Source organism: Globicephala melas, chromosome 19 (genome assembly GCF_963455315.2).
Source record: "Globicephala melas chromosome 19, mGloMel1.2, whole genome shotgun sequence".
In the NCBI taxonomy this organism is placed as follows: domain Eukaryota; kingdom Metazoa; phylum Chordata; class Mammalia; order Artiodactyla; family Delphinidae; genus Globicephala; species Globicephala melas.
The window spans coordinates 10936972-10962247 of NC_083332.1; the positions used below are offsets into that span (position 1 = coordinate 10936972).

The following is a 25276-nucleotide window of genomic DNA, read 5'->3' on the forward strand; positions in this document are numbered from 1 at the left end:
AGTTAACACGGGGAAACCTAACTCAAGAGATTTCTTGAGACAACTTCCCTTTTGTATGTCCCCGTTCTTTTCGAGAATTCCGCTCGGAGCTTGAGTTCCGTCTCCCGAATCAGTTTCAAGAGCCCGCTGCCTATTCTACCCCTCAAGGCACTGGCAAGTAAAGGCTAGCTTTTTCCTCGAGAGAGGGAGGGAGCGGGACGGGTTCAGAGCGAGCTGATGCCCAGTAAAAGTCACGTTATTTGCACAGCGCCCGGCACTCTTCGCTGCTGGGTGATTCTGGATTCTCCGCCCCTCCCACCCTAATACTACGACCCTGGGGCCGGAAGGGCGGCGGTCTCCAGGTACCCGGGCCCCCTTGTTCCCCGCTGGAGCTCCTGGTGCCAGGCCCGGGGTGGCTTGCTTGGCACCCTTCCCCTGGGAAGTTATGGTGCACCGTCCCGCCCCGTACAGGAATGACCGTGAAGTGCCCATAAACCACCCCCGCATGGGTGGGTCTTCAGTCTGATAGTCCACAAGATCTGGCGAACCCTGGGAGCCGTGGGAGTTACACGGAAGGATTATTTGGGCTCATTTCCCCACTCACTCCTCCCAGATGATTTTGAAGCTATATACCAGACCTCATATCCCATAAAAATCTTTTTATTACACTTGGTTTGTTTCAGTCAGTACTTAAACAAGACCCACAAGTTGAATTTGTTTGCTTTGACTTTTCAGTGTCTTCATTGACATTTTAAAAGGTTCACTGGTTGCTGCGTGGAAAATGGATTACAGGGAGGTAGAGTGGAAGACAGAAGCCAGTGAGGCGGCTGTTATATATTAATTATATTAGTAATTATTAAAAAGTACTATTATAATTATATTATTATATGATATCGATAATTATATTATATGATAATTATGTTATTAATTACAGCATCTGATATATGTCAGAAGCTGTCTTGAGTGTTTTATGTATGTTCATTCATTTAATGCTGACAGCAGTTTTTCAAGAGGAGGCGCTACTATCATCTCCATTGTACAGAGATAAAAATGAGGCACTAAAACTTATCCAAGGTCACTCAGCCAGGAAATAGCAGGGCCAGGATTTGAACACTTGCAGCCTGACCCTGGAATCCATGTAATTTGCATCTATGCTTTGCTGCCTCTTTGACTGGGGCAGAGGGCGTGATGAGGGAAAAGTGGTCTGGTTGGAGAGGTTAATTCATCAGGGCTTAGTAATGAATTGGGAGGAAGTAGCAAGAGGAGGAAGGAGTCACGGATGACGATGAAATAGTGATAGCCACCTCCCTGAGAGCACAACACCTGAGCAATTGTTCTGTGCCAGGTCCTCTCCCAAACTCTTTGTATGTGTGAACTCATTGGATCTTTTCTTTTTTAAATTGAAGTATAGTTGCTGACAATACTATATAAATCACACGTGTAAAATCTAGTGACTCACAATGTATAAAGGTTATACTCCTTTATAGTTATTATAAAATGTTGGCTATGTTCCCCTGTTGTAAGATATATCCTTGTAGCTTATTTTATACCTAGTAGTTTGTACCTCTTAACCTCTTACCCCTATCTTGCCCTCCCTCCCCACACTGGACCCACTAGTTTGTTCTCTATATCTGTGAGTCTGCTTCTTTTTTTGTTATATTCACTCGTTTGTTGTATTTTTCAGATTCCACGTATAAGTGATATCATACAGTATTTGTCTTTCTTTGTCTGACTTATTTCACTTAGCATAATGCCCTCCAAGTCCATCCATGTTGCTGCAAATGGAAAAATTTCATTCCTTTTTTATGGCTGAGTAGTATTCCATTGTATATATATACCACCTCTTCTTTACCCATTCATGTGATGGACACTTAGGTTGCTTCCGTATTTTGGCAATTGTAAATAATGCTGCTATGAACATTGGGGTGTGTGTATCTTTTTTTTTTTTTTTTTCTTTTTTGGCTGTGCGGCATGTGGGATCTTAATTCCCCGACCAGGGATTGAACCCGTGTCCCCTTCAGTGGAAGCTCAGAGTCTTAACCACTGGACCGCCAGGGAAGTCCCCACATGTATCTTTTCTTAGATCTTCACAGTGAGGGAGGAACTATTTTCAACCACAATCTACAGATGAAAAAAGAGAAGCCCAGAAGAGTTTAGTTTTGAGCCTGAGGTCACACATTTGGGAAGGGTGATACCAGTTTCTAACTCTTAGGATAACTCGCAGCTGACTCTACAAAATCCCCAGAGGGTGTGCACGCCTTCAAGGGACAAGTAAGCGTCTACCAATCCTGCAGAAACAATTAGAAATGGGCCCCAGGGTGGAGAGGTCTTATTTGGGGGACCCTCAGAGTAAAGTGTGCCTCAGAGTCCCTGTTTTCCTGGCTTCTCTCTCCCCTGAGCTCCAGGCAATCCCTGTACCTCTCCTTGTTTTAGCCCTGATGTCTGCACCTCTTTCCCCCACCAACCAGACCAACCAGACTGAGGACTCACCTCTGGGCCTCCAGTTTCGCTCAGCTTGAGCCAGACGTTCAGGAGACCTCAGTGTGAGGAATAACTGAACCAAGTTCTCTCCTTGAGTCTGAGCTTTTCTTTCTGCCTGTTTCTCCCCTCTCTTGGTGTTTCCCTGTTCTGAGAGATTCTGTCCTTCTCCCTGTACATTTCTCCCCTCTCTAATGCTCCCTGCTCCCCACATCTCTTCCCACCTCCACGATCTCCTAGAATCTTCGAGTGTATCTAAGTGACCATATTTCTTTGACAGACACCCCATTTCAATTCTGTATCTCCCAATGTATCTCTGAAAGTCTCTCCAGATCTCTCTCTCTCTCTCTTTGTTATCACTGAGTCTCAGCATCTTCCTTGTCTCTGAGTGGCTCCCTGAGTCTCTCCCCTGATAAAGCCCACCAGGAATATACTAGAAGTCTGGCAAAGTTGGGATTTATTGATTTGCTGTAGCTAAGGGTAGAGGACTGCAGAGGGAGTACGGGCTGTCTCCCCAAACACAGGGAGAGTCACAGTCTTCCCTTGGTATCCACAGGGGGTTAGTTCCGGGACCCCCATGGATACCAAAATTGGCAAATGTGCAAGTCCCTTATATCGAATGGTGTGGTACAGTTGGCCTTCTGTATCTGTGACAAAGTGACTTAGATCCTCCAGACAAGAGTGGGATGCCCTATTCTCACTACTGATATGATTCCAAAGAGCAAGCTTTCAGACAGCCCATGACTAGACATTGTCTCAACTCTAGGTCCTTGGTGTAAATGAACAAAAGCCATTTTTAGAGGTTCACATTCCAAGAGAAGCCAAATGATCCCCAACCTGATTTTACAAGACATTGTGGAAAATTTTTTTTTTTTAATGATTTCTTCCTGGGAAGACATAAACATTCCTGGTAAAATACTTAAGTGATTTTTAAATAAAGTTTAATGGGATAATCTCTTCTTCTGGGACCAGGCACTCAACCAACAGCCCCTCAAGACACTAATGACATTGAACCAAACTTTTTTTCTTTGTAACAATGAAGGTCCAACCACCTGCTTTTCCTATAAAATGGCCCTGGGGCTATGAGTGTATTGGGGTCTCTTGTTGGGTTTCTCCTTCTCCAGGGAGAGAAGTCTGTGCTTCTCCCAGTGTGTCTCCCTTGCCCTTTGAATGTCTCCCTGTTCTTTGTTTCTCTGGTTTTTTAAAAAATTAATTTTTATTTTATATTGGAGTATAGTTGATTTACAATGTGGTATTAGTTTCAGGTGCACAGCAAAGGGATTCAGTTATACATATGCACACATCCATTCTTTTTCAGATTCTTCTCCCATATAGGTTTTTACAAAATATTGAGTAGAGTTCCCTGTGCTATGTAGTAGGACCTTGTTGTTTATCTATTTGATATATAGTAGTGTGCGTATGTTAATCCCAAACTCCTAATTTATCCCACCCCACCCCCACCTTTCCCCTTTGGTAACCATGAATTTGTTTTTGAAGTCTGCTTCTGTTTTGTAAATAAGTTCATCTGTATCATTTTTTAAGAGTCCACATATAAGTGATGTCATATGATATTTGTCTTTCTCTGTCTGACTTCCTTCGCTTAGTATGATAATCTCTAGGTCCATCCATGTTGCTGCAAATGGCATTATTTCATTCTTTTTTATGGCTGAGTAATATTCCATTGTGTATATATATCACATCTTATTTATCCGTTCCTCCATCGATGAACATTTAGGTTGCTTCCATGTCCTGTCTACTGTAAATAGTGCTGCTATGAACATTGGGGTGCATGTATCTTTTCAAATTATAGTTTTGTCCAGATATATGCCCAGGAGTGGGATTGCTGGATCATATGGTAGCTCTACTTTTAGTTTTTAAAGGAACCTCCATGCTGTTCTCCATAGTGACTGTACCAGTTTACATTCCCACCAGCCTTTAGGAGGGTTCCCTTTTCTCCACACTCTCTCCAGCATTGTTTGTAGACCTCTGGATGATGACCATTCTGACTGGTGTGAGGTGATTGTTCTTTGTTCCTCTGGGTCTTCCTGTCTTCTCCGTCTCTAAAGTCTCCCCATCGGTCCTCAGCCGGGTTCCGTTCCGCTCCGCTCCGCCCCTCCCTCGGCCCCAGGCACTTGTGGCCCCTTTAAGGCGGGCCCCGCCCATGCCCCCGCCCCGCCCCGCCCCTCCGGGGTTCAGCTTTAGGTGCGCTCGGTTTCCGCTGGCACCGCTCCGTCTCCAGCCTCGGGCGCTATGGCGGGGTCTGCACTGAGGGTCGCTGGGCGGCAGCTCAGTCAATACAGCGAGTCTGGAGCCCCCATCCTCCTACGTCAGGTTCGCAGTGGCTGGACCGGGGAGCGAGATTACTGGATCCTGGGTGGCGGTAGGGGTGGAACGCCTGGGTCCTTTAAATCCGGAGAGATACCCGGGCCCTGACGCCTGGATCTTTGCGGAAAGGGGTGTAGGGCTAGACTCTTGCGTCCTTTAAAGGGGAGTGATCTGGGTCCCAGATATGGGACCCCGATCTGGGCTTCGGTCTGAACTCTTGCTTCCATTACAGAAGAGGATGACGGGGACCCAGGTTTGGGGATGGATGAAAGTTGGGACTCATTGGTTCCGACGGAGTAAGGTGCTGGGGTCCCAGACTCCTGACTCCGGGCAGGGGGATTCCTGTAATGGCTGCTAACTTGAAGGCGCTGTCACGTGGAACCTCTTAAGCCTCAGCATCCTGAACTGATAGAATTAAACAAATACCGCTTTCTTTGAAACCTTCAGCCTTTAAGAACCAGTCACCTCAAGATCTCAACATCATGATCTTAGTTTCAACACAATTGTTCCCAGTCCTCTTTTCATTGCTTTTGGTGTTGCCTGTTGTTGAAGCAGTAGAAGCCAGAGATGCAATCGCTCTCGTTCTCAGTATTACAGGCATTTATGCTTGTTTGGGGGTATATGCACGAAGGAGAAATGGACAGATGTGACTTTGAAGGACCTCCTGAATCAAACCTTGTCCTGAAAACCTTTGTGCTGTTGAGGTTCAGAACTGAGTTTTGGTGTCTGAAAGTTCCCAAGAAACAGTAAATAGGGTAGTTTCATAGTCTTGGTTTCCCTATAAATAGGAACAAATTGGTATACTATATTAAATGGAAAACAAAACGTTTTCTTCACAACAAATAATGCACTGAAAAATGCCATCTGTAATTTGCATTTGCTAGTTAGAAAGAAGGTCAAAGAAGTGAGAAGGCTGAACTTTGCAAAAGTAATATTTCATAGTTTAAGAATTCTCAATAGGAAGAAGAAAACTCTTGCCCAGAATCCTAGGAAACTGCCACTGTTTAGTTATAATCACTGCCTTCTGCAACACTGAGGAGTCTTTTCTCCATATTTTTTTTTCCATTTGATTTTCACGACAGTTTATTATTTTTTTATTTATTTATTTATTTTTTTTAACTCTCCATATTTTTAATGGATTTTTGTTTCGTTATCTCCCAAGTTAATATTGTACGTAGATATTAAATACAGTTGGTCAAAAATTAAAACTTATCTCTTGGTGGGGGAAAAAGTTTAGAAAATGTATTCGTTGTACCTAACGTTGAAATGGAGAAAAGATTTAATGTAAAAAAATACTTTATATTGACATTGAAATGGAGAAGAGATTTAATGTTTAACAAAAACAAAAAAATTTTTATATTAACGGGTAACATCTCCATGGTGAGAAGTACTATATTAAATATAAACCCATTAAGTAAAAAACAAAAAAGGGGGGGGACAGGGGCTTCTGCTTCTGGATCTTAGGAAGAGAATGGAGTTGAGGCCTGGACTCCTGGGTCCACAGTAAGGGGGGGTTCTGAATCTGTGCTCTCACTTGTCCCCACCCCCTTTCCAGATGTTTGAGCCCAAGAGCTGCACCTACACTTACCTCCTGGGTGACAGAGAGTCCAGAGAGGCCATTCTGATCGACCCGGTTCTGGAGACAGCGCATCGGGATGCCCAGTTGGTCAAGGAACTGGGGCTACAGCTGCTGTATGCTGGTCCGTTTGGGGGCCGGGCTCCTGGGCCTGAGGGAGGAGGGGGCTGGGGGCTGGGAATCCTGCGTCCTCTCTGTGCCCTCCTGAACCTGGCTCTCCTCTCTCTCCCAGTGAATACCCACTGCCATGCGGACCACATTACCGGCTCCGGGCTGCTCCGGTCCCTACTCCCCGGCTGCCGCTCTGTCATCTCCCGCCTTAGTGGGGCCCAGGCTGACATGCACATTGAAGATGGAGACCCCATCCGCTTCGGGCGCTTCGTGAGTTGGATGCTGGGTCCCCGAGAGGGTGGTGGCCTGGAGTTTTTGGACTAAAGGAAAGAGGGGCTTGGGGGCCTGGACTCCTGACTCCTGAGTTTCTGTCTCAGGGAGAAGGGCTCCATAAACCCAGGTGAAAAACTGAGCCAAGAGGCTCTGGGCAGGTGTGTCTCTGGCCCATCCCCTTAAGTCAACAACATCTATGGCGTTTCCTATAACCTTGGGGCAACTCCTTTGGCCTGGAGTCTCATAAAATTTGACTGGGAGCTGGAATTACAAGGTCATGGCTGAGGGAGAGCCCCAGCCCTATCTTCCCAGAGCCACTGTTGGAGGAAGGCGCATGCAGTTGCCCAGAGCCCAGAGCCGGGACTAGGGTGAGGCAAGAGAGGAATCCAGGGTGCAACATTTAAGGGGGCGCTCATTCTCAGGGTGGTGCAAAGGCAGAGCTGGCACCTTCTAGTGGGCGCCTCCTTAAATGTTGCTCCCTATAGGAGCCTGCTTGCCTCACCCTAACCCCAGCCCTGCTATTGCCTCACACAGGAAAGGTCTGAAGGTTCCTACCTCCTCTCCTTTCTTTGCCTCAAGCAGAATCAGCAGGTTTCTGGCCAGAAGTTCAACCCAGGGAAATACGATGGGTGAGGAGGTGCTAGGGTTGCCCTCAGAGGGAGGGGGAACAGCTGGCAGGACTTTTTCCTGATCAAAGTTGCTAAAGACTTAGAGAGTTTGGCTGGCTTTGGGGACAGAATGTCACTTGGACTTGACCTCCAGGTTAGAGGGTTTTACTAACCGAGGCCAGTTAAACTGAGTCAGATGGTTTGGGGAAATAAAGGCTGTGGGTGGGATCAGAGGGTTTAGCTCCACTGGTTACAGCCTCTTTATTTCAAGCCTTTTTCTGGAAGCAGGTAAAAAAGAAAATGCATTGTACATTTAGGTACACTGTACGTAATAAGCAGGTGCTAACAAGCATTTCTTGGGTTGAGAAGCCTTAGAGGTGTTAGAAACGGTTGGAGTTTTGTGTCAAGAAGAGCCCTTTGTTAAACTGGATGAGTGATGTTTTCAATGAATCAACATGGAAGGGCTTAGCTGTGGAAGATTTAGCTTTAGTGCTTGGCTTATTTATTTATTTATTTTAAAATTTATTTATTTTTGGCTGCATTGGGTCGTTGGGTCTTCGTTGCTGCGCGTGGGCTTTCTCTTGTGGCGTCGGGCGGGGGCTTCTCTTGTCGTGGAGCACAGGCTCTAGGTGCGTGGGCTTCAGTAGTTGCAGCACGTGGGCACGTGGGCTACTAACCACTAAACTACTTTCTGTCTCTATAGATTTGTCTATTCTGTACATTGCATAGAAATATGGTATCATATGTGGTCTTTGTGACTGGCTTTTTTTTTTTTTTTTTTTTTTGCGGTACGCAGGCCTCTCACTGTTGTGGCCTCTCCCGTTGCGGAGCACAGGCTCCCGGATGCGCAGGCTCAGCGGCCGTGGCTCACGGGCCCAGCCGCGCCGCAGCACGTGGGATCCTCCCGGACCGGGGCACGAATACATGTCCCCTGCATCGGTAGGCGGACTCTCAACCGCTGCGCCACCAGGGAAGCCCTTTGTGACTGGCTTTTGCCACTGACCATAATGTTTTCAAAGTTCATCCATGTTGTAACATGTATCAGTGTTTCATTTCTTTTTATTGCTGAATAATATTCCATTGTATGGATATATCACATTTTATTTATTCATTCATCGGTGGATGGACATTTGAATTGCTTCCACTTTTGGCTCTTATGAATTATGCCACTATGAATATTCATGTGCAAATTTTTGTGTGGATGTATGTTTTCATCTCTCTTGGGTATATACTTAGGATGGAATTACTGGATCATATGAACTCTGCTTAACAATTTGAGGAACTGCCAAACTGCTATCAAAAACTGTTATCCGGGGGCTTCCCTGGTGGCGCAGTGGTTGAGAGTCCGCCTGCTGATGCAGGGGACGCGGATTCATGCCCCGGTCCGGGAAGATCCCACATGCCGCCGCGCAGCTGGGCCCGTGAGCCATGGCCGCTGAGCCTGCGCGTCCGGAGCCTGTGCTCCGCAACGGGAGAGGCCACAACAGTGAGAGGCCCACGTACCGCAAAAAAAAAACAAAAACGAAAGCAAAAAAAACCTGTTATCCAAAGTGGCTATACCATTTTATGTTCCCATAACCAGTTGTGTGAGGGTTCCAGTCCCTCTACATCCTTGTTACCACTTGTATTATCTGTCTTTATGATTGTTCAGCATTTTGTTTGGTTTTCCTCCGAGTTCTTTGTAAACCTTTGGAGATGGGCACTTTTTTTCCCTCTCATTTTCCTCCTCCCACTTAAAAAATTTGAATTGTAACATGCATATTATACAGTAAAAGGGGCACATATTACACATGTACAGCTTTGTAGATTTTAACATATGTCTATACTTGAGTATCCACTGCCCAGATCGAGATCCAGAACGTGCCCATCGCCCCAGAAGTCTTCCTTGTCCCTCTTCCTGGCCATTGACAGCCCCACCAAGGGACCATTCTTCTGACTTACTTAATCGTAGATTAGTTCTGCCTGTTCTGGACCTTATAAACAGAAACCAGTGTGTACTCTTACGTCCGCTTCTTTCACTCTACCTACTATTGTGTATAATTGTAGTTCTTTCCTTTTTTGCTGTATAGCAGTGGTTGGCCACCTTTTTCTGTAAAGGACCAGATGGTAACTATTTTCAGTTTTGCAGGCCATATGGTCCCTGTTGTAACTACTTAATTTTCCTATTGGTGTGAAATCATCTACAGACAATGAATGCATGAATAAGCATGGCTGGGCTCCAGTAAAACTTTATTTATGGCCACTGAAAATTCTTATAAAAGCAGATGGCAGGCCAAATTTGGTGCACCGACCACAGTTTGCCAACCCCTGACGTAGAGCATTTCACTGTGTGAATTGATGACAATTTATATCCATTCTCCTTTTGATGGTTGATTCTAGTTTGGGGCTATTGTGAATAATGCTACTCTGGAGATTCTTGTACAAATCTCTTGGTGGACATTCCCCTCAATTCCAGGGAGTGGGCTTGCTGAGTCTTAGAACTGATACATATTTAACTTCAGCAGAAACTGCCACACAGCTTTTTTTATTTTTAATATACAAATTTATTTATTTTATTTATTTATTTTTGGCTGTGTTGGGTCTTCGTTGCTGGGCGCGGGCTTTCTCTAGTTGCGGCGAGCGGGGGCTGCTCTGCATTGCGGTGCACGGGCTTCTCATTGCAGTGGCTTCTCTTGTTGCGGAGCACAGGCTCTAGGCACGTGGGCTTCAGTAGTTGTGGCGTGTGGGCTCAGTAGTTGTGGCTCGCGGGCTCTAGAGCGCAGGCTCAGTAGTTGCGGCGCACGGGCTTAGTTGCTCCGCGGCATGTGGATCTTCCCGGACCAGGGCTCAAACCCGTGTCCCCTGCATTGGCAGGCGGATGCTTAACCACTGTACCACCAAGGAAGCCCCAAACATCTTTTTGAACTGGTTTTACATTTTATATTCACAGTGAGCCAAATTTGTACGGTTTCACTGTAGAATAGATTTACTGTTTTAATAAGCAATGATTGAGATTCGAACATTCTAACTCCCAAGAGGGTTGGCGGATTCCGAAAGTTAGTGTTGCCCGTTAAATACAGCGATATAGAGGGGGTGCTGCTCAAGATACTAATCCCAGGTCCCCAGGATTCCTTAACCCTCTTAAACATTATGGAGGGCCCTAAAAAGCTTTTGTTTACCTGGGTTCTATCAAGGAATATTTACTGTATTAGTTACATGTCAATTATATCTCAATTTCAAAAAGAAATGGGAAATTCCCTGGTGATCCAATGGTTAGGACTCTGTGCTTTCACTGTGGAGGGCCTGGGTTCAATCCCTGGTCAGGGAACTAAGATCCCACAAGCTGCGCGGTGAGGCTAAAAAAAAAAGAAATAAAAAATAAGTATTTAGATATGCAAAACATATTTACTGTATCAGAAGTTGAAACTGAGACTTTTTTTATTTTTTATTAATTTTTTTTTTACATCTTTATTGGAGTATAATTGCTTTACAATGGTGTGTTAGTTTCTGCTTTATAACAAAGTGAATCAGTTATACATACACATATGTTCCCATATCTCTTCCCGCTTGCGTCTCCCTCCCTCCCCCCCTCCCTATCCCACCCCTCCAGTCAGTCACAAAGCACTGAGCTGATCTCCCTGTGCTATGCGGCTGCTTCCCACTAGCTATCTACCTTACGTTTGGTAGTGTATATATGTCCGTGCCTCTCTCTAGCTTTGTCACAGCTTACCCTTCCCCCTCCCCATATCCCCAAGTCCATTCTCTAGTAGGTCTGTGTCTTTATTCCTGTGAGACTTGTTTTAAAACACAAGAATACACAAGCACACATTCCATCAGCTGTCAGAGTGATGACATCATCACAAGTCATGGAGCTTCTGGGAAAACTGCACTGAACTCTCAGGGGAGAATGAGAGTGAGAAACGGCAAAAGACCTCTTCACACTATTATGAAAATAGTTTTGATCTTGCAGACCCTCAGGGTTCCCTCGACTACACCACTTGGAGAACCATTCTTTTTACAAAATCTTTGTCACATCTAACGACATAGACAATAATTCTTAAATTGTTCTGAAATCCAGCCCATGTTCAAATTTCTCCAAGTGCTTAGGAATCATTTTTACAGCTGCTTATATGAACCAGGACCCGATGGAGGTTCACACATGGCATTTGGCTGTTAGGTCTATTTAGTCTCTTTTAATCTAGAACAGTTTCAGACCCTTTCTGCCCCATGACATTGACTTTTGAAGCTCCCAGCCTGTTGTCTTGCAGAATATCCCACTTTCTGGATGTGTCTGGTTGTTTCCTCCTGGTGTTACTTAACTTGTTCTTTGAAAACTTCTCTTTGCTGTTAACTGAAGTAGATTGCAGATATTTCTGTATTGGATGATAATAATAATAAATAACTTAATAATAGTTAAGAAATACTGAGTGTTTTGTTTCTCACTTAGCATTGTGAGAAAGTGCATTTTCTCAGCATGTATCTCACACAATTTTCAGAATCAAATATCACTTCCTGGGAGCAGGGAGAGGTGGGACCCGTGGCTAGTGTTGGGGTGTGTGCCCCATTTATGGAGGACACTCACTACATAATTCAAGTTGATTATTCATGCTTGGGAATGTAGTCTGTCTACTTTAAAGCCTTTTTTTTTTTTTTTAATTAGAAGCTGCAAATATACATTTTTTAAAAATCTTCCAAATGTTAAGGGTAAACAACAAATTCAGACTTTTAATAACTACCGAGCAGTCCAAACAAAACATTGCTATGGCTGAACCTGGTTCTTGAGCCTCCACTGTGTCTTTTCTGATAGATAGATCTCATTAAACCTTCCTAACCACATAGTGAGATCAGAAACATTTTCCCCATTTTACAGAGAAGGGGGTGCAGAGAGGGAAAGTGACTTGCCCAAAAGTTATACTGAGAAAGTGGCTGAGCGAGGAATTGAACCCAGGAGACCTGGTGTTTCCACTAGATCAGTGTTTTTAGAATTTTAAAACATTATTATTTTTATAATATAGGAATTATTGTGTTGGGCTTTTTTTTTTTTTTTTTTTTTTTTTGGCCGCATCACGCAGCTCATGGGATCTTAGTTCCCTGACCACGGATCGAACCTGGGCCTATGGCAGTGAGAGCTTAGAGTCCTAACCACTGGACCTCCAGGGAATTCCCTGGGCATTTTTAAAATGCTTTACATACATGAAATAATTTAATCTTTATAATAGCCCTATGAAGTGGGGACAATTATTATGCCCATTTTACAAATGAGCAGAGAAGCCCAGAGAGGTGAAGTAACTTGCCCAAGGTCACACAGCTAGCAATAGCAGAGCCAAAATTAGAACCCATGTCACCCGGCTCCAGAGACTGCTCCTAACCACTAATCCATGTGCCCTCACCAAGAGAGAAATATTTTACATCTGGATTCAGCACTGAAACCTCAGCTGCGTGAAATACCACTTACCCTTCCTGTGTACCAGGCACACTGAGATTTCCCACTTTATCTCACTCCTCCCCACTCCACTCTTTATGTCTAGCCCGCTTTTTTTTTGCTCATGGTTACGTCTGTGAGAGTCATCCATATTGTCGCATATAGTTATAGTTTGTTCATTCTCATCCTGTGCCTCAGTTTCCTCATCTGTAGAATGGGGACAGGAGTGGTACTTACCTCATACGGATGTGTGTGGCCTGAATGAGTTCAGTCATGTAAAGTGCTTAGAAGAGAGCCTGGTACAGGAAAAAGGGTAATCAATGCCAGGCTTCTAAAGAGTAGGTAGACAGGACTGATGGGAGAAGAGGAAATTGCAGGGGCAAAGAGGTGTGGAGAAGTGTGCTATTTTCTGGAAATGACTCTGGGGTTCGGAGTAGCTGGGGAAAGGAGGATGTTATAGGACATGGGGCTAGAAAAGTGAGCAGGCACCAGAGCAGGGGCTGAGGAGCTGGAACTCTGCCCTGGGGGCGGTGGAAGCTGGGGAAGGGTTTTGAGCAGAGAGGGACAAAATTGGATCTGGGTGATAGAAAACCCCCCTCAGGGTCATGTAGGAGGTGGATTAGAGGCTGGTAGGCCAGGGAGGAGGCTGTCAGTGGGCCCAAGCAGGAGAGGCCTGAGATGGGCAGGATTATGGGGGTTGATAGAGGGTAAATTCTAGATATTCTAGAGAAGGGAAAGATAAACAGGGAGGCTGATATCAGCAAAGCCACTTGAGACACAGACTCAGTCACTAAGGGCCTAGGGGATCTTGATCTATGTGGCAAGCTGGATTGTGTTCAATTGATATTAAAATTTTGTTCAATTTATACACATAAGACAATTATATATACCATATACCATTGACCCTTGAACAACCTAGGAAGTTAGGGGCACTGACCCTCCCCACATTCAAAAATTGGGGTATATTGGGCTTCCCTGGTGGCACAGTGGTTGAGAGTCCGCCTGCCGCTGCAGGGGACGGGGGTTCGTGCCCCAGTCCGGGAAGATCCCATATGCCACAGAGCGGCTGGGCCTGTGAGCCATGGCTGCTGAGCCTGCGCGTCCGGAGCCTGTGCTCCGCAATGGGAGAGGCCACAACAGTGAGAGGCCCGCATACTACCAAAAAATAAATAAAAATTGCGGTATATCTTCCAGTTGGTCCTTCTGTCTGTGGTTCCTCTGCATCCACAGATTCACCAAACCAGATCGTGTAGTACAGTAGTATTTACTACTGAAAAAAATCTGTCTATATGTCGACTTGCACAGTTCAAACCTGTGTTACTCAAAGGTCAACTGTATATACTCTAACTACTGGTTGTTTACAACTGACGTCCTTCTGATTGGCCAATACCCATGCCATAACTATGGTTAAATATTTTGAACATTACTCCTGAATATCCATCCCCCTTTTTAGTTCAAAAGACTCCCATGCTTTTTGTTTAAAAAAAAAAAAATTCAGAGAGTATGGAAACATACAAAATAAAAAGTGAAAGATCATCCCTCTACTACAAAAAGGTAATGTTAATTTTGGGGGCCAGGGGATGTGATTTTTCCCACAAGATTTTGCAAGATTTGTGATTTTGCTTTGCACTTGTTTTGCATTGCCCATATATTTCTATTGTAGATGAGCTAGGAAGGTGTTTGGCAGAAAGTAACGGAAAAACCCATACAGTGGCTTAAATAAATAGTTTATTTTTCTCCTATAACAGGAAATTTGGAAGAATGTAGCTATTCTCTTCGATTTGGCAGCACCATCATTTGTGGGATTCTCTTGGCTTTTTTTTTCTTCATGGTTGCAAGATGGCTGCTGCAGCTCCAGCCATCACACCTTGTGTTCAGAGCCAGATGAAGTGGAAAGGGCAGGTGCCAGTCCCTTTTATCAGGAAGGGAAAAGCTTTCCCAGAAATCCTCAGGAGACTTATCGAGATCTCATTGGCCAGAGGACTGTGCCAGAGGCCACCCAAGCTGTCAGGGAGGCTGGGAAAGTGCTCGGCGGGGCACACTGATGCCCCAGACCAAATTGGAGATCTGTGAGTGGGGAAGGTTAGAATGGATACTGGGTGTCAAAACAGAGTCTGCACATGGTGTCCTTCAACAATTAGCAGATGACTGACCTGGATGAGGATGCTAATTGGTGGGAGAGGCCTCTATTAAGAGAGGAGGAGCGATATGTGAGTGGGAACTAATCTTTTAAGTGATTGTTAGATTTTTCTGACAGTTGCTTCCCTGAACTGAGCATGGGAATTTAGATAATCGGGATTCCCTGGATGGTGTTTTTGTGTTCATGTGTCAGGGGTTCTTAACCGCAGAGTCTTTTTATATATATATATAAATTTATTTATTATTTATTTATTTATGGCTGCATTGGGTCTTTGTTGCTGCTGCACGGGGCTTTCTCTAGTTGCGGCCAGCGGGGGCTGCTCTTCGTTGTGGAGCGCGGGCTTCTCACTGCGGTGGCTTCTCTTATTGTGGAGCACAGGCTCTAGACGTGGGCTTCAGTAGTTGTGGCACGCGGGCTCAGTAGTTGTGGCTCGCGGCCTCCAGAGCACAGGCTCAGTAGTTATGGCACACAGGCTTAGTTGCTCCATGGCATGTGGGAATTTTTCCAGACCAGGGCTCGAACCCGTGTCCCCCAGAGTCTTAGAAGTGACTTTGAGGGGTCAGGAAGTATGTGCATTTACGATGTTGCTAGACGCTGCTAAGCTGTCCTCTAAAATGGCTATACTGAGTTGTACTCACATCCCAGGGGATGAAAGGGTTTGCCTCAAGCATCCTAAGCAACTCTGACAACTGCCAATCTGTTAGGTGAAAAATAGGGCTTTTAGATATCTCCTTCCCTTCCTTTCTTTTAAGGAAGATCAAACATCTTATCAGATGTTTTTTGACTATTTGTTCCCTCTACCATGAATTGCCTGGTTTTTTCTTTTGCCCATTTTTCTTTGGGGGTTCTTATTGATACTTAGGGGCTGTTTATATATTATGACTATTCACACTTTTTAATACTCTCTTATACATGTGCTAATGTTGTCTCTTGAGTTTTTTCGTCTTGTCACTCTGATTTTTGTCTTTTTCTGTAATGAAGTTAAACTATGTGGTCACATCTGTTCCTGTTTTTCCTTGTGGCCTCTGAATTTCCTATCATGCTTAGAAAAACCATTTCTACCTCAAGATTTTATATATATAAATATATATGTATTTATAAATATATATATTCTTCTATATTTCCTTCTAGAATTTTTTGGGTTTTCTATGTTTAAATCTTTCATTTATTGTGAATTTTGTGTTTTATTTTTTATTATAAAATGACGTGTTTTAAAAATACATAAATAAATAAAATGACATGTTTACTGTAAAAAAAAAGATGATACAGGAAAAGCCTAAAGAAAAAAAATATTTTGAGTTAATGAGTAAAATTTTTTTTAAGAGATGACATTGTATAAGTTGCTTTGTAACCTGTTTTTTGCACTTACGGGATAGTAAATATCTTTTCCTGCCATTAAATGTTTGTGTATAGCATCATCGAATTTTATTTCATTGACAATTTGAAATGACTGTTTAGTATTCCATATTTATATTAGTGTGCTCATCTTTTTCTTACTGATTTATAAGATCTGTTTGTACATAAAGTGCACTGACTACTATGTGGTGTGTTTGTGTTACAAATATATTTGGCCACCATGATGATTCCCTTTAAATTTTGTTTATGATGTTGTTGCCATTCAGAAACATCAAATGTATTTAAATTCAAACCATTGATCTTTCCCTTAATGATTTATGACTTTTGGGATGGATGTTCTTCTCTAACCAGAGATCATATATTTATTTGTATTTTTGTTGTTGTCACTGTTTTATGATTTTATTTTCTTGCTTTAAGTTTTTAATTTTGGGGGAGTTTACTCTGGAGTGAGGTTTAAGTCCGGGATCTAACGTCAGTATTTTTTTTATCAAAAAGAGGTTATCTAGATGTGACCCTGGGATGGGATGGGGTGGGGGGCTTCTGAGGCCAGTTTCACCATGAGAGTGAAGCCACAGCCTTATTGGTGACTCTTTGTACTCTCCTTCTCTTCCAGGCCTTGGAGACCCGGGCCAGCCCGGGCCACACCCCAGGCTGTGTCACCTTCGTCTTGGATGACCACAGCATGGCCTTCACTGGAGATACCCTGCTTATCCGAGGGTGTGGGCGGACAGACTTCCAGCAAGGTCACAGGCCCCTTTCCCCAGCCCGAGGTCTTAGTATGGTTATGTGGGTGCCAGGGTTTTAAGTGTCAGTTGCAAGAATGAATGGATGAATGTTAGACTTTTAGGGGGTCAGGATTAGATTCAAGGAGTTTACTGCCGGAGTGGAGGAGAGTTGGGTTCAGAGGTTAGTGGTTGGGGGACAGTTAGAGTCAAGAGTGTGTGTTAGTTATCTATTGCTGTAAAGCAAATCACCCCAGAACTTAGTGCCTTAAAACAATGATTAACATCATCTCACACAGGTTTTGAGAGTTAGGACTCTGGGAGAAGCTTAACTGGATGGTTCTTGCTCAGGGTCTTGTGTGAGGTTGCAACCAAGCTGCTGGCCAGGGCTGACTGAAGGCTCGACTGGGGCTGGAGGATCCACTTCCAAGGTGGCTCACTGACGCTTGTTGTTGGCAGGAGGCCTCAGTTCCTCACAATGCAGACTTCTCCATAGGGCTGCTTGAGTGTCTTCATGACATGGCAGCTGGATTGTCCCAGAGGGAACAATCAGAGAGACAGGCAGACAGAAGACCTAATTTTTTTTTTTTTTTTAATGAGCTTGTCTCAGAAGTTAAACTCTGTTAGTTCTGCCATATCCTATTTATTAGATGCAAGTCACTTAGTCCAGACCACTAAGTCAAGGCAAGGGGAATTATGTGTCACAGTTTCAAGAGAAGAGTTTCAAAGTGTCCATGGGCATATTTTTAACCCCCCATAAGGGGTTTAGCTGATGCAGGGAGGGGTGTGGAGTTTGATTCAGGGGTTTAGCTGCTGGGGGAAGTTAGATTTGGCAATTTAGCTGCTAGAAGGTTGCTAGATTCAGTGGTTTAATTGCTAGGAGGTGGTGTTACATTTGGGGTTTAGCTGCTGGGGGCAATTAGATTGAGGGGTTTCGCTGCGGGAAGGGTGTTTACTTTCACAATATCAGGGTATGAGATTTGAGTATGTGTGTGAATGTGAGGTGGACACTAGATTGGGAGGATTTAGCTGCCTTGCAGGAGGCCAGCAAGGCTGGACGAGAGAGAAGAGACAGAGCCACAGCGAGCTGAGCTGGCCGTGGGTAACCAGATCCCCAGGCTGCCTCTTTCTTCCTCTTTCCTTATCTCTCCGTCTTGGTCTCTATCTTTTTCTCTCTGAGGCTCCTAATCTTCCATTTATGCATCCCCAACACAGTCATGAGATCGAAAGATTTAGGCTGAAAGGAAAGGTGGCAGAACGTTCCAGAGAGGTTTGTCCCTGTCCCAACTTAGGACTCAGAGCTTCTTGTCAGAACCATGGCTCTATCCTCCTCTTTGGCCTAATGTCTTCAGTTTCTTATCTTCCCATCCACTTTCCCTGCCCAGAATCCTTTCTTGGCATCCCCAGAGTGAGGGAATTTGGTGCTTCAGGGTCATATCCTAACCTTGTTTACAGTCATGCTGGATTCTCACCATTTCCCAATTCTTTGCACATGCTGTTCCACCTGCCTAGAATGCCCTTCCCTCTCCTTCTCTACCCAGTCAAAGGACTACTGGCAGAAAATGAGGGAGACGGTTTAGCTACAGTGATTTTTATCCTCTCCTTTTCCCGAAGGGAAGGGATTTGGGAGTTCCTCTCATCCTGTTGCTCCACTGACCTCTGAGTTTTCCCTCCCCAGGCTGTGCTAAGACCTTGTACCACTCAGTTCATGAAAAGATCTTCACACTTCCAGGAGACTGTCTGATCTACCCTGCTCATGATTACCATGGTGAGGTGTGGGATTTACATAACCTACTATTTGAGAGGGAGCACCAAACTGCTGTGGCTTGCAGACTACAATTCCCAGGAACTCCTCTGGCCCAAAAGATCAAGTGCTTAGGTGTACTGAGTGTGGATGTAGAAACTACGATGCCTAGAATCTAGAAGGCATAGGCTTTCCTGGGACTTCCTTATAGAACTTAGGGAACTGTGGGAAACTACATTTCCCATAGTGCCCGTTGAGGAGGGAAAGCAATCTGTTAGTCCTGAGCCAGAAAGGCACCCTGAGGCCTCCTGGGAAATGTAGTTCTGGGAGGCCCAAGGCACTGGACGGCTCAACATTCCTCCCCCTCTCTTGGCCACTAGGACTCACAGTATCCACTGTGGAGGAGGAGCGGACTCTAAACCCTCGGCTCACCCTCAGCTGTGAGGAGTTTGTCAAGGTCATGAGCAAACTGAACTTGCCCAAACCTCAGCAGATAGGTGAGCAGTTGAGGGGGAGGAGGGTGCTGAGGTCTGGATTCCTGGGTCTGAGGGAGAAGGTGCTGGGGATCTGGACTCCTGGGTGTGAGGGATGGAGGGGCCTCAGGGCCAGAACTCTAGTTTCCCAAAGAAGGACTATTAGGATTTCTGGGTCCCCAGTGGGGGCATAGAGAGAGCGGGAGGGTCTGCCTGGGCCCCTTGGTTTCACCCTTAGCTTCTTCCTTTCAGACTTTGCGGTTCCAGCTAACATGCGCTGTGGGATCCAGACACCCGCTTCCTGACTCTCAGGTGCTCATATCCAGTTAATAATGCACTAGGTGGGGTGAGGGGCACAGTGCCATCACCAGAGCCTCTCTTATCTTCCCCTCCCTTACCAGACTCTCAAGCTTCTTAAATAAAAAAAATATATATTTTTTTCCCTCTGAATCTGACTTCTGTTTTCTGGGGGACCCAATGGGTTTCTGGGCTGAGATGCCTGTGGTTAGTTGTGGTCCCTGGATAGGCCAGGGAGCAAGGCCGCGTAAAGGTCCTGGGAGCCTGGAAGGAGATTTGCTAACTCATAAGATAGAAGCAAACAGATATCTGGGGCAGGGTTCCTCAGCTCCTTGGATTAGAACAGTCTTAAGTTAAACTACTTGCCCCATGAGACCCAGAATAAGGTACTTCACTTCTCCAAGCCTCAGTTTCCTCATTTGTAAAATGGGAATAATAGTAATAATAATAGGGTGTTGTGATGATCCAATGAGTCCATATGTATGAAGTGCTTGGTACACTGCCTGCACAGCAGACTTCCTATCAGTGTTCACTATTACTGTTACTATCATTTGAAATGAGCTCTGAGGCACCTCCTGGCTTGAGTGACAGGATGCCTAATGGTAAAGACCACGGACTTTCGAGAGAACAAATACGGTGTTAACATTAACATGTGTAGACCTTGCGGACACTTGTCCCCCTCAGCCTCAGTTTCCTAACTATAAAATGGAGATAGTAATCCCTTTCTCTACTGTAGGCCGCTGTAAGGATGAAATAAATTAATGCGTGTAAAATGTTTATACTTTGTACACATAGCTCCTGATACCCAGTGACCCTTTCTCACATACCAGTTGTTTTCCTGTTTTTGCCCGGAGAGGAAAGGGTCTGGCTGAGACCTTTAACCTCGCCCTCCACCCATAGCAAAGTGGTGGTGGGGGGAACATACTTCCCCCTGTCTCTGGGCGGGTCTCTGACTCAGCTCAGGGCACCCCCCCCCGCCCCTTGCCCAGCTCCCCAAACCGGTCGGGGCCCTTCTAAAGGGCTCGTTAGAGGGGAGAGGCCCCTATCTCCATTCCTCTCTTCCTTTCAGGATTCCCAGGGTCTGGACATTATACATAGGTGACCAAGGCGCCTGGCCCTCCAGGGGGGAGGAACGGGGGTGCTGGAGGCAGAGTTGGGGGGTCGTCATGCTGGGCTTTCCGAGGGTGGGGCCGGGATGGCCGGATGCCGCGGCTGCGGGCGGGGCAAACTGGTCGCTCCCTCCTCCCTCGAGAGCTGTTGGACCTGTTGTCCCCATCCACTTCCGGGCTGCTGGGAAGGGGGACAGAGCAGCCTCTCTCTCCTCCCTCTTCTCCAGCCACCTGTCTAGTGGGGAGAAACTGCAGCGCCGGAGCGCAGAAGGGAGCGCGCCGAAGCCTGAGCCGGTGAGGGGGCCAGGGCTTGGGTGGTGGAGGGGGCTGGAGTTCTGGAATCTAGCTCCAGGAGGAGCCGAGGATTCAAGGCCCCTGGTTCGTCCAGAGGGAGACCAGGAGCCCCGACTCCTGGATCCCTCGGTGAGGCGGCAGGGGGCCCGCTCCCTTGCACAGTGGGGTCGGAGCTGAGATTACTGGGCTCCAGAGAGGACGTGGCGGAACCCGACTCCTGAGTCCGCGAAGGAGAAGGTGTTGGGGTCCCTCTAGAGTGGTCCAAGGGATTGTGCGGGGCTGCTGGGAGAGTACAAGGCTCGACACCTGGATAGCAGGGAGAGGCCGGTAGGGGGCGGACTAGGACCCCGGACTCAAATTCTGGTCAAGCCTCCGAGGGAGTGACGCCCTAGGAGCCATCGAACCCCGCCCCTAGAAACTCCAGGCCGAGCCTCAGGAATGCTCAGTCGCCTCCTTTGAACTCTTAGGCCCCGCCTCTGGAGCGCTCTCCAGAGCTTTCGGGCGGGGCCTTGAGCCCTCCTGGGCCCCGCCCCCACGCTACCGGGCCACGCCTCCCGAACTCCAGGCTCCGCCCACCCGACAGGAGTCCGCAGAGGCCATGGAGACACGGAGCAGCCCGGACGAGGGGACCCCGCCGCCCGCGGTCCCCGAGTGCGACGCGGAGGTCCGATCTCAAGGGGCCGCCCAGCCCCGGGAGCTCCCCGAGGACTCCCGCGAGCAGGAGGTGCCCGAGGCCCCAGCAGAGCTTCCGAGCGGCCAAGGGGCTGAGCAGCAGACGGAGGAAGAGGAAGAAGCGGGAGAAGGCAGCAGCACGGAGAGCAGCCGCGATGCGGTGAGGGACCCGGAGGGCGAGAGCCACGGGGGGACCCAGAGAGACAGACCCAAACGGGTGACAGAGACACAGAGAGACAGGTATAGAAAAACCAGATAGACAGAGACCCAGAGACAGGGAGACTGAGAGACAGACCCAAAAGAGTTAGAGACACTGAAAGACCAGAGACAGAGACTCAGAGAGATGGGGATAGAGACACAGACTCAGAAACAAAGATGCTCAGAGAAACAGAAAGAGAGACAGAGAAACCTTGAGAGACGGAGATACTCCAAGGGAGAAAGAGAAATAGCGATTCAGAGACGGAAGACAGATACTGGGTCAGGAAGATGAAGCCCAGATAAAAGGGGGAAAGACTCAAGGAGACCCGGGGGGAGAGAAAGAGATGCAGGACCTTCGAAGACGTGACGCCAAGAGTATGGGAACTGGATAAAGAAAAAGAAACACCATCCTTGTGTCGGCTCTGTGCCCCTGGGCACTGCGAGCCCCTGGGCCACCTCCCGGGGCCGAGCGATCCCTGGACCTGCACCTTCCCCTCCTTGAATTAAAAGAACTTGGTGGTAGAGTTAAGCGCCGACTCAGACCGCCTGAGGGGATGTTTGGGATGGAGAACAGACCTATTTAGTGACTGCAGGGGGCGAGTCCTCCCCAATTGACCACGCCCTCTTCTACCGCAGGTGGAGGCTTCGCCTTCCGTTCAGATCCCGGCCACGCCACCCGCAGCCTCTCAGGCTGGGGAAGGGGTGCGAGGGGCGGCGCGGCGGCTTAGAGCCCAGCAGTTGGAGGCACTGACTCGCGTGGCTTTGTTGGAGCAGCGAGTGAGGGAGCTACAGCGTCAGAGGAAGGAACTGAGGATCCAGGTGAGGCTGCAGACCTCTTGGGAATTCTGCCCCCAACTATTGGGGAACCCCGCAGGGCCAGACTCCCGGTCCTTTCCAACTGCGGGAGCCCAGCTCCATCCTCTCTCCGAATCCAGGAGTTCAGATTCACAGGTCCCTCGTTCAGACCCAGGCGTCCGAGCCCCCAGCCCCCTCCTACTCAGACCCAGGCCTCTGGGTCCCAGGCCTTATATTCTCTCCGCAGATGGAGGTGGAGGTGGCCCTGCTTCGGGGTGAACTGGCTGGGGAGCGAGTGGCCGTCTGGCGCAAGGAGGAGCAGCTCTGGGAACTGCTGGGGCAGCAGGTGGACTCAGAAAAGGGCGTCCAAGAGCAGCGGGAACAGGTCTGTTTGCCCTGCTGGGTCTTCCTCCTCAGTTTTCTTCCTTGTTGGATAGACATTCCTTGTGGTGCTTCTGGGCCCTGGGCCCTGAGGTTATCCCCATTCCCCAAACGGGGATCCTTGGGCTGGGGGCAGGGCGCGGGGAGTGGGCCTATGCCTCTTCCTGTTTCCCTCCTCCCTCCTTGTCCATGACTTTAGGGCCTGACTCACTGCTTCATCTTCCTTTGCCCCATCTCTCTCTGCTCTTTAAATGTCATGTTGTGAAAAACATCAAACCAACAAAGATAGAGGAGTCAGATGGGCTGCCAGGTGGCGTGCTCCCCAGCTTCAGCAGGGATTAATCCTCCGTTCCTGTTTCCTATCCCCCAATTGGCTTCCCTGTCCCTAGTTTTGAAAGCCAATCCCAGACATCATATTGCCTGTAAATGCTTTAGTTCTTATCTTATAGATAAGAACTGCTTTTAAAAAACATTATCCCCATATCATTGTCACACCTGAAGAATTAAAGTTCTTAACACCGTCTCATTTCCAGTCAGTTTTCATGGGTCCGAGGTTGTCTCAAAAACAGCTAACAGTTGGCTGTTTGAATCTGGTCCCCCAAAGGCCAGTATATTGTAGTTGGTGAAATGCCTTGTGTGTATTGTTTCACGTCTAATGGTCCCTGCTAACTGTACTATTTGTTGGAGAAACCAAGTCTTCTGTTCCATGGTCAGTGTGTGACCGGTTGCATGCCTGGGGTGTCCTTTATCTCATTTCTCTTCCTGGAAGCGGGTGGTTGGTTAGATGTAGAGGCTGGGTCAAATTCAGATGTGCTGTAGTGCTTCCTGTGTGCTGGGTCAGGGGGACATTGTCTCTGGTCCTCCAGACCTCAGTGAGGTCAGTCTGATCCCTTCGTAATAGTTATTTACCTAAAGGCTTTAACACCCATTGGTGGTCATTGCTTGGACCAGCTGGCACTATAGGTTGGAAAATGGTAACTTTGTAATTCTATCAAACTCTCTCTTTGCCCTTATATATTGGAATTTCCTGGGGCTGGGTCCTGAGTCTTCGTTTACTTCAAAGAGCCTATATTTCTCCCAGCCCTGATTTCCCTCTCAAAATGTAGACCTACGTGTCCCACTTCCTAGGATACTGGTTCCTAGAAGCTCCTTCCTCCCCCAGGACCTGGGATTCCAGACCCCAGCTCCTCCTCCCTCTAACCCAGGAGTCCAGGCCCCCAGCCCCTCCTCCCTCAGACTCAGGAGTCTGGCCCCTTCTCATTCACCTTATCCAAAGCTGACCTCAGCAACTCCCTTTTCCACACTGTCCCTGTCTCACTGTCCCTTTGGCCACCAGGTCAGAGTCCTGAGCCTCGCTCTGCGTGCCTCCTTATCTCTCACCCCAAGCCTGTCAGTCACCATGTCCTGTTCTTTGTGCTCCCTGAACCTCTCTTTCTAATCTGTCTCCTTTACATCTGCACTGCTCAGACCTCACCTCACTCATTGCTTGGAGGACTCATGAAGGAGCTGGTCTCAACCCCTCAAGCCTACCTCCCAGAGGGATGATTCCACACCTAGATCCTTTCAGTCCTTCTATGACTCCCCGTTGCCCCAGGATAAGGGCTCCTCAGCCTGGTGGGCCAAACCGAATGTGGGCTGCACCTTGCCTGCCTTTCCACTGTCGTGTCCCACCTGTGCTCCCCATCTCTTCCCTCCACCCCACCTTCTCCCTTCTTGACCAGAGTTTGTCCCTACACTTCCTGTACTTTTCAACTTCCATTCATTTGCTCCATGCTGTTCCCCTCTATCCAAAATGCCCTTCCAGCCCCCTCTGTCTCCACTAGTCTAAATACTCCCTGTTTTTTGGGGGTTTTTTTTCCGGCCACGCCACACAGCATGTGGGATTTTAGTTCCCTGACCGGGGGTCGAACCCATGCCCCCTGCAATGAAGCATGGGGCCCTAACCACTGAACCGCCAGGGAATTCCCAGATACTCCCTGTTTTTTTGAGACTCACCTTAAAATCCTCACATCCAGGAAGCCTAGGATTACCCCAGTAGAAATTGCTCCCCGCGTTCTGGGTTCCCACAGTCTCTGTGTTTCACTGCCCTGATTGTCCCAGACTGTAACTGGCTGTGTCCCCTGCTGGAGCACAGGGCCCAGGTCAGACCCCCTTCTGGGTCCCCAGTATCAATCACCCAGCCTGGATATATTTTGCACTCATTCCCTCATTCATTTTTTTAACTTATTTAATTGAAATATAGTTGATTTACAATGTTGTGTTAATTTCTGCTGTACAGCAAAGTGATTCAGTTATATGTATATATATATACATTCTTCATCATATTCTTTTCCATTATGGTTTA

General features: G+C 47.1%; 3 protein-coding genes across 5 annotated transcripts in view; all 3 read left to right on the plus strand.

The window, feature by feature from the left end:
* ETHE1 (ETHE1 persulfide dioxygenase) lies at window positions 1-21419 on the plus strand. Of its 3 annotated transcripts, XR_009560184.1 has the most exons (9): window positions 4642-4788; window positions 6338-6482; window positions 6591-6739; window positions 16861-16990; window positions 18648-18737; window positions 19094-19210; window positions 19439-19498; window positions 20820-20886; window positions 21354-21419. XR_009560184.1 is itself a non-coding variant. In XM_030874070.3 (7 exons), the coding sequence occupies exons 2-7, from the start codon at window positions 6338-6340 to the stop codon at window positions 19489-19491; spliced, it is 684 nt and encodes a 227-aa protein (XP_030729930.1). In that variant the 5' UTR covers window positions 1-153; the 3' UTR covers window positions 19492-19630. The 3 variants fall into 3 exon arrangements, 2 of the variants coding, with proteins under 2 accessions (XP_030729930.1, XP_030729929.1); XM_030874070.3 differs by lacking the exons at window positions 4642-4788; window positions 20820-20886; window positions 21354-21419 and adding an exon at window positions 1-153 and having other exon boundaries at window positions 19439-19630; XM_030874069.3 differs by lacking the exons at window positions 20820-20886; window positions 21354-21419 and having other exon boundaries at window positions 19439-19630.
* Window positions 5243-5499, plus strand: LOC115862364 (small integral membrane protein 30-like). The gene has a single exon (XM_060289827.1). It carries the CDS (start codon window positions 5265-5267, stop codon window positions 5430-5432), a length of 168 nt encoding a protein of 55 aa, XP_060145810.1. The 5' UTR covers window positions 5243-5264; the 3' UTR covers window positions 5433-5499.
* PHLDB3 (pleckstrin homology like domain family B member 3) overlaps window positions 20832-25276 on the plus strand; it is a 19915-nt gene continuing 15470 nt past the window's right edge. The window contains exons 1-4 of the mRNA XM_030874058.3: window positions 20832-20886; window positions 21354-21718; window positions 22393-22575; window positions 22799-22936. Of these exons, the coding sequence (XP_030729918.1) occupies window positions 21485-21718; window positions 22393-22575; window positions 22799-22936 (555 nt within the window). The 5' untranslated portion in view covers window positions 20832-20886; window positions 21354-21484. The remainder of the gene's footprint in view (window positions 20887-21353; window positions 21719-22392; window positions 22576-22798; window positions 22937-25276) is intronic.